General features: G+C 42.3%; 1 protein-coding gene across 2 annotated transcripts in view; it reads left to right on the top strand.

Moving 5' to 3' along the window:
- glra3 (glycine receptor, alpha 3) overlaps positions 1-12,306 on the top strand; it is a 220,158-nt gene that overhangs the window by 188,483 nt on the left and 19,369 nt on the right. The window contains exons 8-9 of one of the 2 annotated variants that reach the window (XM_060924886.1): positions 1,601-1,750; positions 6,134-6,136. In XM_060924886.1, the coding sequence (XP_060780869.1) occupies positions 1,601-1,750; positions 6,134-6,136 (153 nt within the window). The remainder of the gene's footprint in view (positions 1-1,600; positions 1,751-6,133; positions 6,137-12,306) is intronic. The other variant, XM_060924887.1, reaches the window with a different exon arrangement.

The following is a 12,306-nucleotide window of genomic DNA, read 5'->3' as shown; positions in this document are numbered from 1 at the left end:
CACCTCTATAATAACTCTAATTACTCTCTCACAACTCTCTAATAACTCTCCAACACCTCTGTAATAACTCTCTAATAATATTAATAGCTCTCTAATAGCTCTCTAACGCCTCTCTAAGTCTAGTAACTCTCTAACACCTCTCTAATAACTCTAATAATTCTCTAATAACCCTAATAACTCTCTAACACCTCTCTAATAACTCTCTAATAACTCTAATAACTTTCTAACAGCTCTCTAATAACTCTATTAATTCTCTAATAACTCTAACACCTATCTAATAACTCCCTAATAACTCTATTAACTCTCCAACACCTCTCTAGTAACTGTAATAACTCTTATAACTCTCTAACACCTCTCTAATAACTCTAATAACTCTCCAACACCTCTCTAATATCTCTAATAACTCTCTAATAACATTCTTTCCCTGTACTGGTGTGGGTTCAGATCTCTTTACCCAGATTGTGGTTTAGACCTGCAGTTCTGAAACATTGTCCTGATAAAGTGATATGAAAAACAATAAAATGCATCAAAACTATTCGTTATCACATGAAACATTATGTTGGGGAGTTAGTTAGTTAGTTAGTTAGTTAGTTAGTTAGTTAGTTAGTTAGTTAGTTAGTTAGTTAGTTAGTTAGTTAGTTAGTTAGTTAGTTAGTTAGTTAGTTAGTTAGTTAGTTAGTTTGTTTGTTTTTGTTTGTTTGTTTGTTTGTTTCAGAATTGTAAATTTCAAATGGTGTCTCTGTTATACCGTAAGAGTATTTATTTTTTACTGTAGGGAGCCTGTAGGTTTGGCTCCACTTGCAAGCATCACTGCAAATCAATACATAGTTTTTCTGTCCGTCTCTCTGTCTGTCCATCTCTGTGTGTCTGTCTCTCTGTCTGTCCAACTCTCTGTCTCTCTCTCTCTCTGTCTGTCTTTCTCTGTCTGCCCATCTCTCTGTCTGTCGTTCTCTCTATCTATTTCTCTGCAAACTTTCTGTCTACAGACGCACAGCTTGTGAACAGGCAAGGCAGGCAACTGCTTGGGGCCCCCTGGCCCAGGGGCCCCCTGAGAGTTGGGGCCTGAGGGCTTATTTATTTAGTTTTTTATTGTTTTTATTGTTCTTTACCATTGTATTTTCACATTTGGAATTTAAAAAACTTTGGTTTCATACATTTTTCGTTGGTGTCAGATTATTTATAACATATTGGTGATGAACGCTGGTCAGAAGGGCCCCTGGAAATTTTTGCTTGGGGCCACAACAGACTCTAGAATCGCCTCTGTCTGTCTATTGCTTGATCTGTTTATGTGTCTGTTGATCTGTCAGTCATTCTGTGTATTTGCCTATCTGCCATTCTATCCAGTTGTGTCTGTCTCACTGGTCATCTGTCTGTCATTCTGTCTGTCTGTCTGTTCAATTGTCTGTTGATTTGTCTGTATGAGTGTGTACCATGCACATCCCATGACTGTTTCATTGGCTTTTATATAACATCGTTCCACATCCCAAAATACTCAATAAGCTCATATTTACACCTGAGTGCATTATAGTGACCGTGTGTGTGTGTGTGTGTGTGTGTGTGTGTGTGTGTGTGTGTGTGTGTGTGTGTGTGTAAAATGCAGGTCTCCTATGTGAAGGCCATAGATATCTGGATGGCTGTGTGTTTGCTCTTCGTGTTCTCGGCTCTTCTGGAGTACGCGGCAGTGAACTTCGTCTCAAGGCAGCACAAGGAGCTGCTGCGGTTCCATCGGAGGAGAATGAAGTTGAGAAAGGTGAGAGAGCAGGAGATGGACAGAACGCTGATGAATCTGAAAATACTTCTGAAAAGAATGTGGTGAAAGTCTGCTGATCAAGAAAAAAAAAATGATGGACATGAACAATTGTGCCAGTTTTGAGGGGGTACAAATATGGATGGATGGATGGATGGATGGATGGATGGATGGATGGATGGATGGGTACATGGATGGATGGACTGCACTGTAAAAAAAAAAAATTAGTCAAGCCAACTTAAAAATGTAACGCAACCTGCTGCCAAAGGATTTTGAGTAAACTCAACTCCGGGCCAAATAGTTGTGCTGACTTGCTCTTTTAAGTCGACACAGATGAGTATTTTATGTTGACCTTACTTTATTTAGCAAGTTCAGTGCATTCAAATTGTGATGTTGAAATAAATTGAAATAATCATTCCAATTAACTTGGAAAAGCAAGTTGGCACAAAAAACATTAAGTTATCCTAAATTATTCTTTTTTTTAAAGATTTTTTTGGGCTTTTTCCACCTTTATTGGATAGGACAGTGTAGAGAGAGGAAATGAGCGGGAGAGAGACGGGGAGGGATCAGGAAATGACCTCGGGTCAGAATCGAACCCGGGTCCCCGGATTTATGGTACACAGCAAAATTAACACCCAGAGTATTGATTTAACACCCTACTGTGTTTATATAGGTCCAACTGGACACAAATTAACTCTGAAAGTGTTAATTCAACACTGAGGAATTTGCTGTGTATGGCGCCTTATCCACCTGAACCACAACGTCCCAAAATGTTCTTTTAAGTTCACATAGAAGAGTATTTTATGTTGAGTTGACTTGACTTGCCTTTAGAAGTTCAGTCCAACAAACTGTTTAGTTGAAATAAATTGAAATAATAATGCCAATTAACTCAGAAGAGCAAGTTGGCACATCATGGTTCTAAGTTGAGTTTACTCAAAATCCTTTGGCAGCAGGTTGCGTTACATTTTTAAGTTGGCTTGACTATTTTTTTTTTTTACAATGATTTAGTGTGCATTACATTTTTTAGTTAACACAAACCTCTCAACACTTAAGTTCTACTTCACTTTGCCTATTATTACACAAACAGAAACAAATACCGACATACAAGGAGGGAATTCCCTGGCCTCTGTTGAGGAAAGCTTAGTCTAGACTCCTAGACAACGTCTCGTGTCAGTTTCCACGGACTTCTCACTCCACCTGACCGTTGAAACTTTCGAACTTGTGAAGTGCGCATGCGCAGTGGCATCGGTTAAGGGGCATCAATCAGCACTTGAATATATAAGTTCACTTAACTTAATTTTCCAATTCCTATGAACTTGTGGCGAAGGAAAGGCATCTCAACTATTTTTTTTTTAGTTACTTGAACAATTAGAAGGGAAATTTGTTCATTCAACTTAGAATCCTTTTTTCACTCAACAATTTTGCAAGTTACATTATTTACAGTGGATGGATGGCTTGACTATGAATGAAAGATGGATAGATTAATGGAGGGATGGATGGAATATGAATGAAAGGATGGATGGATGGATGGATGGATGGATGGATGGATGGATGGATGGATGGATGGATGGATGGAATATGAATGAATGGATGGATTGAATATGAAATAAAGGATGGCTGGCTGGAAGGATGGACAGATGGGTGGGTGCATGGATGGAAGGACGGATGGATTGACTGAATGAAAGGATGGATAGATTGGAGATGGATGGATGGATGGATGGATGGATGGATGGAATATGAATGAATGGATGGACGGAGGGATGGATGGCTTGACTATGAATAAAAGGATGGATGGATTAATAGAGGGATGGATGGAATATGAATGAAAGGAAGGATGGATTGAATATGAATGGATGGATGGAATATGAATGAAAGCATTGATGGACTGATGGAGGGATGGATGGATTGAATATGAATGAATGGATGGAAGGATGGAATATGAATGGCTGGATGGATGGTTGGATAGATGGATGGATGTGTATTAGAACCTACAGAATGGAATGTACCATTACAATATCAGATGGGGGGATATTTTATACCAGTAAAACCACTGATGCAGGGGAAACTATTAACTGCAACAGTAATATAAATAAGTATCAGGGCCAAACATTTACATTAAGGTTTAACAAATTACTAAATTAAAAGAAGAAGCTTCCCTATGCTGAACTCCATCAGTCTCTTAAACTGGCTCCTACATTCTTTGCCTTCTTTTATTTTTCTTTGTCTTACTTCTGATGCTGGCTGCCACTTTTAAAAACAGGAAATGCGCTCTCTAGAACTGGTGTTTGGTTTGTCCATCTGGGCGACTGTAGCTCCATGAAAGAGAACCTGCTCCCTATGTAGATATGAAGGGCTCATACTAAGCTTAAAAAAAAACAATGATTCATAGTTACAGGTACTAATGAAAACATAATTATGTATACTATACTGTCGCCTCACAGCAAGAAGGTCTGGGTTCGAGCCCCGTGGCCGGCGAGGGCTTTTCTGTGCGGAGTTTGCATGTTCTCCCCGTGTCCGCGTGGGTTTCCTCCGGGTGCTCCGGTTTCCCCCACAGTCCAAAGACATGCAGGTTAGGTTAACTGGTGACTCTAAATTGAGCGTAGGTGTGAATGTGAGTGTGAATGGTTGTCTGTGTCTATGTGTCAGCCCTGTGATGACCTGGCGACTTGTCCAGGGTGTACCCCGCCTTTCGCCCGTAGTCAGCTGGGATAGGCTCCAGCTCGCCTGAGACCCTGTAGAACAGGATAAAGCGGCTAGAGATAATGAGATGATGAGATGAGATGACATATTCAATTCCTGTTTATAGATCCCCTAAATCCTACATAGTGCCCTTTTAGAAAAGAGAAGAGAACAGAACTGTACCATTCTCAAAGCTCTGTAGAGGGTTTAATCACAGCATTACTGTGTCCTATGTTTGAGCCTGAGCTTGGGTTATTGTCCATCCAGGGTGTGTTACTGCCTGCCACTAATCATCATCATCATCATCATCATCATCATCATCATCATCATCTAGTAATAAGCCAGAAGAGGTGAGCATCACAGCCCTTAAAGTACAGTATAGCTATTCTGATGATGAAAAAGAAGAAATGCAGGTTGTTGTTTTGAGGCAAACACACTGCTGAATCTCACTCCTGAAAGAAAGAGAAGCAGATTTGAGTCTGATTTGGGGAATAATGGTGATTAAACATTAACTGCACACACTCTAAACACACACACACTCCACTTTATTATCATTTGGTGAAGTGTATATGCTCCACAACACTGCCACCTCGAGGCCATGATGTGTAATGACAACTGATGACAGAATTTATGGAGTTTATTTCGGTACTAAAGAGCATGGGGTGAAATCCTCTTACCTCCTTTCTGCCACCTGTGTTGCATTCAGCTATACATGTTAAAATTTGTGCTCTTTAATATGAAGGATGAGTCATTTTTACAATAATATAATAGAAAAAAACATGCACTGTGTCCCACTTAGCTCAAATGTAGTCGATCAGCCAGGAACCAGGAGTTATGAAGTTAATGTAGCTAACGAGTAAGTGAAGCTTATAGTCTTCAGTCTAAAGCAGGTCCATCCATCCATCCATTATCTGTAGCCACTTATCCTGTTCTACAGGGTCGCAGGCAAGCTGGAGCCTATCCCAGCTGACTACGGGCGAAAGGCGGGGTACACCCTGGACAAGTCGCCAGGTCATCACAGGGCTGACACATAGACACAGACAACCATTCACACTCACATTCACACCTACGGTCAATTTAGAGTCACCAGTTAACCTAACCTGCATGTCTTTGGACTGTGGGGGAAACCGGAGCACCCAGAGGAAACCCATGCAGACACGGGGAGAACATGCAAACTCCACACAGAAAGGCCCTCGCCAGCCACGGGGCTCGAACCCGGACCTTCTTGCTGTGAGGCAACAGTGCTAACTACTACGCCATTGTGCCACCCTCTAAAGCAGGTCTAAATCACTAAACATCAGTAAATAGGTCAGGGGGAAAAATGGATCCTTTCGGGCCTGGGATTGTAGTGTCTGTATTAATAAATAAGCAGAACATCTAAAACTACTGCATCCAGAAGTACCATAGTTACGCTTCGCTTGTCTTTGATCTCTCTGTTCTGTCAGCCTCGGCTGAGATAAATCACCCAACGTTCTCCACACATTATTGTCAGCCATTGCAAATTCCAGGTCCTGGACCTCCATTCCAGTGTCCCTTGATATTAGGCAGGAGTAGGTTAACTTTCTTGACCTCACTGGGTGGTGCACCAGGCTCCAGAGGAGAAGGCAGTTCTAAAACAGTGCCCCGCAAAGAGGACTCTTCTTGATTTGAGTCCCATTGTGACTGGCGGGATCTCCTCCCAGGTGGCATGGGTATGTCCTGACATAGGAGGTTGGTATAAATTCCATCTAGTCTCTGCTGTAGTTGTTTCAGCATCATGGTCCATCCATGTCTTGGTACCATATAGGAGGATGGGTACCACTACTGATCTGAACAGGCTTATCTTCAAGTGTTTGGCCAGGTTAGAGTACCATATTTTGTCGAGGTCATTGCATGCTTTCCAAGCCAGTGCCTTATAAATCTTGAAGTCCTCAAAGGAGTCCATTATAAAAGAGCCCAAATACTTGAAGTCATCAACTCGCTTGATGTTCTTCCTAGACATGGCAAATAGTGACAATGGATCCAAGGATGTAGAGGTGTACTCCGTCTTGACTTTGTTACTGTAAAGCCCAACTAGCGAGGCTGATGTTTCAAGGGCATGAAGAATGAATTCAGCATGACTGGTGAGCTCTGACACTACTGCTAGATCATCAGCATAGTCAAAATCCGTGAGAAATTGTGCATGATGTATTTGACTTCTACTAGGGTGTAGCTGGAGCCCCTTTTCATTGTGTTGGTCAAGAGAAATTTGCAGAATATAATCTAGCACGATTACAAAACAAAAAAAAGGGGCTAGTGTGTCACCTTTCAGTGCTCTTGCTTCAATACTGAAGAAGTCAGTCTCTCCATCAGGAGTAAGGTATTAAGACAAGAAGACAAGATATTAGAGCAGCATCTACAAGATATTCGTAGTACGCTAGTGAAACACAGAGACCTAGCTAGCTAAACAGTTATTACCCAAGTTACCAGTGTGCAAGACCCTTTTCACTCACGTGACCTTCGTAAACGCGACCGCCATTTTGGACATGAAGAAATAACGGTTTATGGCACAGACCCTTTCGGTTCTCGCTCATCTAGCTGCTACAATGACTGCTTAGACTGCAACAATAATACCTAACACATTTAAGTATCCGTCGTAAAGACGTGAAACTCATCGAGTGGCGAGTGTGTTCATTGATAAGCTAACACAATCTAAAAGTAGACATACCATCACACTGCCCTGGCGCTGTGTACAGTTTACCTTCTATGGTTTGTGCACTCACTATTTGCCATTACTTTCTCCAACCCAGTGTTCGAACTATGCCGATATTTTCAGGGGTCCTTTTTTTTCCCTGGGGGGGGTGGGGGGGTGGGGTGCTTGCGCTTGTCTCAGAGCGCGGATCTCCAAACACATGAGAAGCCTATCTTACGCACATATCACGCGGACTCCACACCTCCACACACGCATCGCGTCTGAAGTCATAACTCATCAGGGGAAATCGTGTCTGCATCGGCATGTTCAAAAAACAGCCTTGCGTCAACAATGACACCACACGCAAGAAAAAAAAACAGTCTGGCTACTCAACACATCTGATCCACAGCAGCACCAAAGCATCACTGGAAATCATGTCAACAACCAATCTTCCATTTCAACACGCGTCAACAAACAAATGGCACCACAAACATGAACGAATCGCTCAGGCTACCGATTCCAAACCCACAGCAGATGAATAATTAAATGCATCTTACTTTAAAGCAGAATCAACCACAAAGGAAGTCTGTTGGCACACTTCCTTTCTACTAGTTTGTGTCCCCAACCTGGCAGCAGCAGTCGTTGTCATATCGGTTTATTTTATCTTTGATGTAAACACAACACTTCGGATATGCAAATGCTTCCCGTTACACACGATTGCTATGTCAATAAACATTATTTTGCCAATATTTTAGAGACCATCCATCTTCTCCGTCGGTCAGCATCTGTCGGGATCCGATAAAATGATAAATCTTGCCTTGTGTGTTGATGGTTACTACATCCAGGTGCACAACAATATAATGGTATGATGGAAGTCTTGCTGAAAGTAAAAACTTTCTTTGATGGCTATATTCCTTTCGATGCTTCGCCGTCGTTCCTTGTTGTTGGCTGTGGTAGACCACTGGTAGTTCATGTCCAAAATGGCGGCCGCGTTTGTCGTGACGTCACGTGAAAAGGGTCCATAACCTAGCGTTGACGTGAACTAGCTATGCCTGTCGTTCATGAACTAAGCAAGCTAGTTAAGAGACCTAAAGTTAGCTAAAATAAGTTAGCTAAAATAAGGTAGAGCGAGGTGTGCAGTTTGTTTTGTTGTAATGTTTTCAAGCTATTTTTGCAAGTTATGCTAGCTAGCAGGAATACCCCGCTAGCTAGTTATTTGCTCAGTTTGATCAAAGGAAGCTTTCTGGGATTCTTCATATGGCAGTACTCTCATTTACAGTTGCGGTCATACATCTTTAATTAAAAAAAGGAATTTGGTGTACAAGCTTTAATTTATTTTGGGTTTTCTGAAATCAACACAGAGTCAAAAGTATACAGGCAGAGTCAAAAATATACATACAGCCAGAGGTGGGTAGTAATGCATTTACTCCATTTACTCTGCTACATGTACTTAAAGCGAGACGGCCTTTTGATTTCATAATATCAGTGAAATTTAGTTCCCTCTGAAATTTAGTCATTGTGATATATGTTTATTTCTGCAATATCTCAAAAAATATTAGGCCATTCTGTGACTGGGAAGTTATTTAATTTGAGGGGATTCCTGAGCAAATAATGTGCATGAAATCGCTTGCTTCGTGCAGTCAAGCAGACAGTGCATGTGTGCGTGCATGTGTGTGTGTGTGTGCGCGCGCAGGTTTACCTTTGAGCGTGCACTGACAGTTACATCATTCTTTCACTAAACGAACAGCTGATCACACCGAGGTGCTCGGTGAGCGCCAATATTTATTAGTTTGGTCCTGCGTTTCCTTTCCTTCATATATAACATAGCATCTTTTATTTTTTTCGTGGTCCGGTTTCCATTAAATCCAATTCAAGTATCTTGAATTGGCTGGCGAGCGGGTCCGTATCCTACGGTACGGACCCCAGTTACGGACTTCTGGTGACTCACTCGTTCACAACAGCAACAAACATAGTAGCAATTTTTGTCAACATTTATTTTCACATTTCTCAGGAGAAGAACATTAATTTTACAGCATGGATAGCGATAACGACAGTGTTCACAGCGAAAGCGAGTTTTACTACCCTGAGGAAGAAGAAATAAAAGAAAACATTTCAGGAGAAAGCTAAAAACCTGTAACTGTTGCTAACGCCGAGCAAAAACATGGCTGAATCCTGAATGACTCAATTTTGTATAAATGGGGACTACATAGGCAGCAAAATGTAGTTTTTTTCCTACCATGGAAGTGCACTTGTATACCGAGGAGGAAACCATTTGCATTACAGCCATGAATGAGGATTCAAAATGGTGGCTCGGCTCGGTTTTCCCTTTCGGGCGCTCTCGTTTTCTGTTAGAATTTGGTAAAGAAAAAAATAAATATATTATTTACCAGCTTAAGGTCGGTCCGTATGGTGAAATACCGTGACCTTGGCCTTAAATACTGACCTCGGCCCAGAGGGCCTCGCTCAGTACTTTCAAGACCTCGGTCATGGTATTTCACCATACGGACCTCCCAGCTGGTAAATAGCATATATTTCTTCTCGCTTTCTGTTACTGTAGTCGGTCTTTCAAATTTCATTCATGTCCTTCATTTTTCTCTCCTGTTTCAAATTTGTATCCCACAATGCCTTGCGCGAACAGAGAAAGCCCACCACATGATGCATGACATAGTATCTTGAATTGGGTCATGGTGAAGCAGGAAAAAATCTCATCTCATCTCATTATCTGTAGCCGCTTTATCCTGTTCTACAGGGTCACAGGCAAGCTGGACCCTATCCCAGCTGACTACGGGCGAAAGGCGGGGTACACCCTGGACAAGTCGCCAGGTCATCACAGGGCTGACACATAGACACAGACAACCATTCACACTCACATTCACACCTACGCTCAATTTAGAGTCACCAGTTAACCTAACCTGCATGTCATTGGACTGTGGGGGAAACCGGAGCACCCGGAGGAAACCCACGCGGACACGGGGAGAACATGCAAACTCCACACAGAAAGGCCCTCACCGGCCACGGGGCTCGAACCCGGACCTTCTTGCTGTGAGGCGACAGCGCTAACCACTACACCACCGTGCCGCCCACAGGAAAAAATAGCACAGAAATTAGTTCCACGTGGAGATAAATTTATTAATTCTTCTTTTTTTTAAATAATAAAATTGGAAGTCTGTGATTCAAATTCAGTAGCTTTCAGTCACTAAACAAAAATAATTGGGTGTCGGGGAAAATTCTTTTTATGACCTACACTTGAAAAATCTGAAAGGCATTAAGTAACTTTTTCCAATAAACTCTACTTATAAGAGGAGTTTTAATGCTTAATACTTTTCACTCTAACTCTAACTCGAGCACATTTATGATTTAAAAATGATGTACTTATACTCCATTACATTAGTCAACACACTTCTTGCTACTTTTATTAAATTTATTAAATTATTTTTATTCACGGCGGCACGGTGGTGTAGTGGTTAGCGCTGTCGCCTCACAGCAAGAAGGTCCTGGGTTCGAGCCCCGGGGCCGGCGAGGGCCTTTCTGTGCGGAGTTTGCATGTTCTCCCCGTGTCCGCGTGGGTTTCCTCGGGTGCTCCGGTTTCCCCCACAGTCCAAAGACATGCAGGTTAGGTTAACTGGTGACTCTAAATTGACCGTAGGTGTGAGTGTGAATGGTTGTCTGTGTCTATGTGTCAGCCCTGTGATGACCTGGCGACTTGTCCAGGGTGTACCCCGCCTTTCGCCCATAGTCAGCTGGGATAGGCTCCAGCTTGCCTGCGACCCTGTAGAAGGATAAAGCGGCTAGAGATAATGAGATGAGATGAGATTTTTATTCACGTGCGCACAGCTTCTACAAAATAGACATCAGTGTGGAAGTGTGTGGGATCAAATTCCCGAACCCACTGAGAAGGGTGTGACTGCAGAGCCAAAGAGCTACAGTTTTATAACAGCAGTTTCAGTCCAGTGGCATTGAATGTGTGCGCAGTAGGACATCGTGGGAACCTGCTAAATCGTGCAATCGTGCCACCAAATTTGCTGGTTGCATGCCTCACTATATTATATATTGTATGCGGCCCTAAATTCTCCGCCACTTTTTCCTGCTTCACCATGACCCGATTCAAGATATTACGTCATGCATCATGTGGTGGGCTTTCGCTGTTCGTGCAAGGCATTGTGGGATACAAATTTGAAACAGGAGAGGAAAATGGAGGGCGTGAGTGTGTGAATGAAACATGAAAGACCAACTACAGTAACAGAAAGCGAAAAGAAAAGACGTTATGTTATATACGAAGGAAAGGAAACGCAGGACCAAACTAATAAATATCGGCGGTCAGCGAGCACCTCGGGGATTAAAGCAAATAATGAGCGATTTTATGCACAATATTTGCTTTAATCCCTTCAAATTAAATAACTTCCCAGCCACAGAATGGCCTGATATTTTGTGAGCTATAACAGAAATAAACATATATCACAATGACCACATTTCAGAAGGAACTAAATTTCACAGATTTTATGAAATCGAAAGGCCGTCTAGCTTTAAAATTTGTGCATCAAATTCTTGTGGTTTTTTTTTTTGAAGATGTACGTTGTACAATCATTCTGCCACAGAATGATTGTACAATTCCAAGATGGCGGCACGCATGGTTGCAGCGACTTACGGTTCTCTTTTTCAGTGCTCTTTTTTGTTGTTATTGTATTTCTTTCTTGCTTGTTTGTGGACCATCGGTTCTGCGAACATCCAGTACACCCGCTGGACACTTTTGGACATTGGTGACCAATACCAGATATCTGTTTCAAGCAATTTTCACTACTCGCATAACATCCCAGATGATATAGCGAGACCGCCGGGCTCTCCGTGGATTGTTATCGGGTCTAGGAGGCGGCGCAGATGGAGAAGGGAGAGGAAGCAGAAGCGGGGCTGCAGGTCCAGTATTATGCTAAGGCTAAGAAAACAACCACACAAGCCACCTCTACCGAGCCTGTATCTCTCCAATGCCAGATCCCTGGTGCATAAAACGGATGACTTGGAATTACAGCTCGCTGGAAATCGCTATGTTCGTGACTGCTGTATTTTGATTATCACCGAAACCTGGCTTCACCCAGGAATTCCCGATGCTAGCTTGCAGCTAGCAGGTCGCACTCTGCTCCGCTGGGACAGGACTGAGGACTCCGGTAAAAGCAGAAGAGGGGGGCTCTGTATTTACGTGCATGATAACTGGTGTAACAACGGAACAATTATAGAC

Source organism: Neoarius graeffei, chromosome 7, assembly GCF_027579695.1.
Source record: "Neoarius graeffei isolate fNeoGra1 chromosome 7, fNeoGra1.pri, whole genome shotgun sequence".
In the NCBI taxonomy this organism is placed as follows: domain Eukaryota; kingdom Metazoa; phylum Chordata; class Actinopteri; order Siluriformes; family Ariidae; genus Neoarius; species Neoarius graeffei.
The sequence above is the reverse complement of the archived record's forward strand: the minus strand, read 5'-3'. Positions and strand labels throughout refer to the sequence as shown.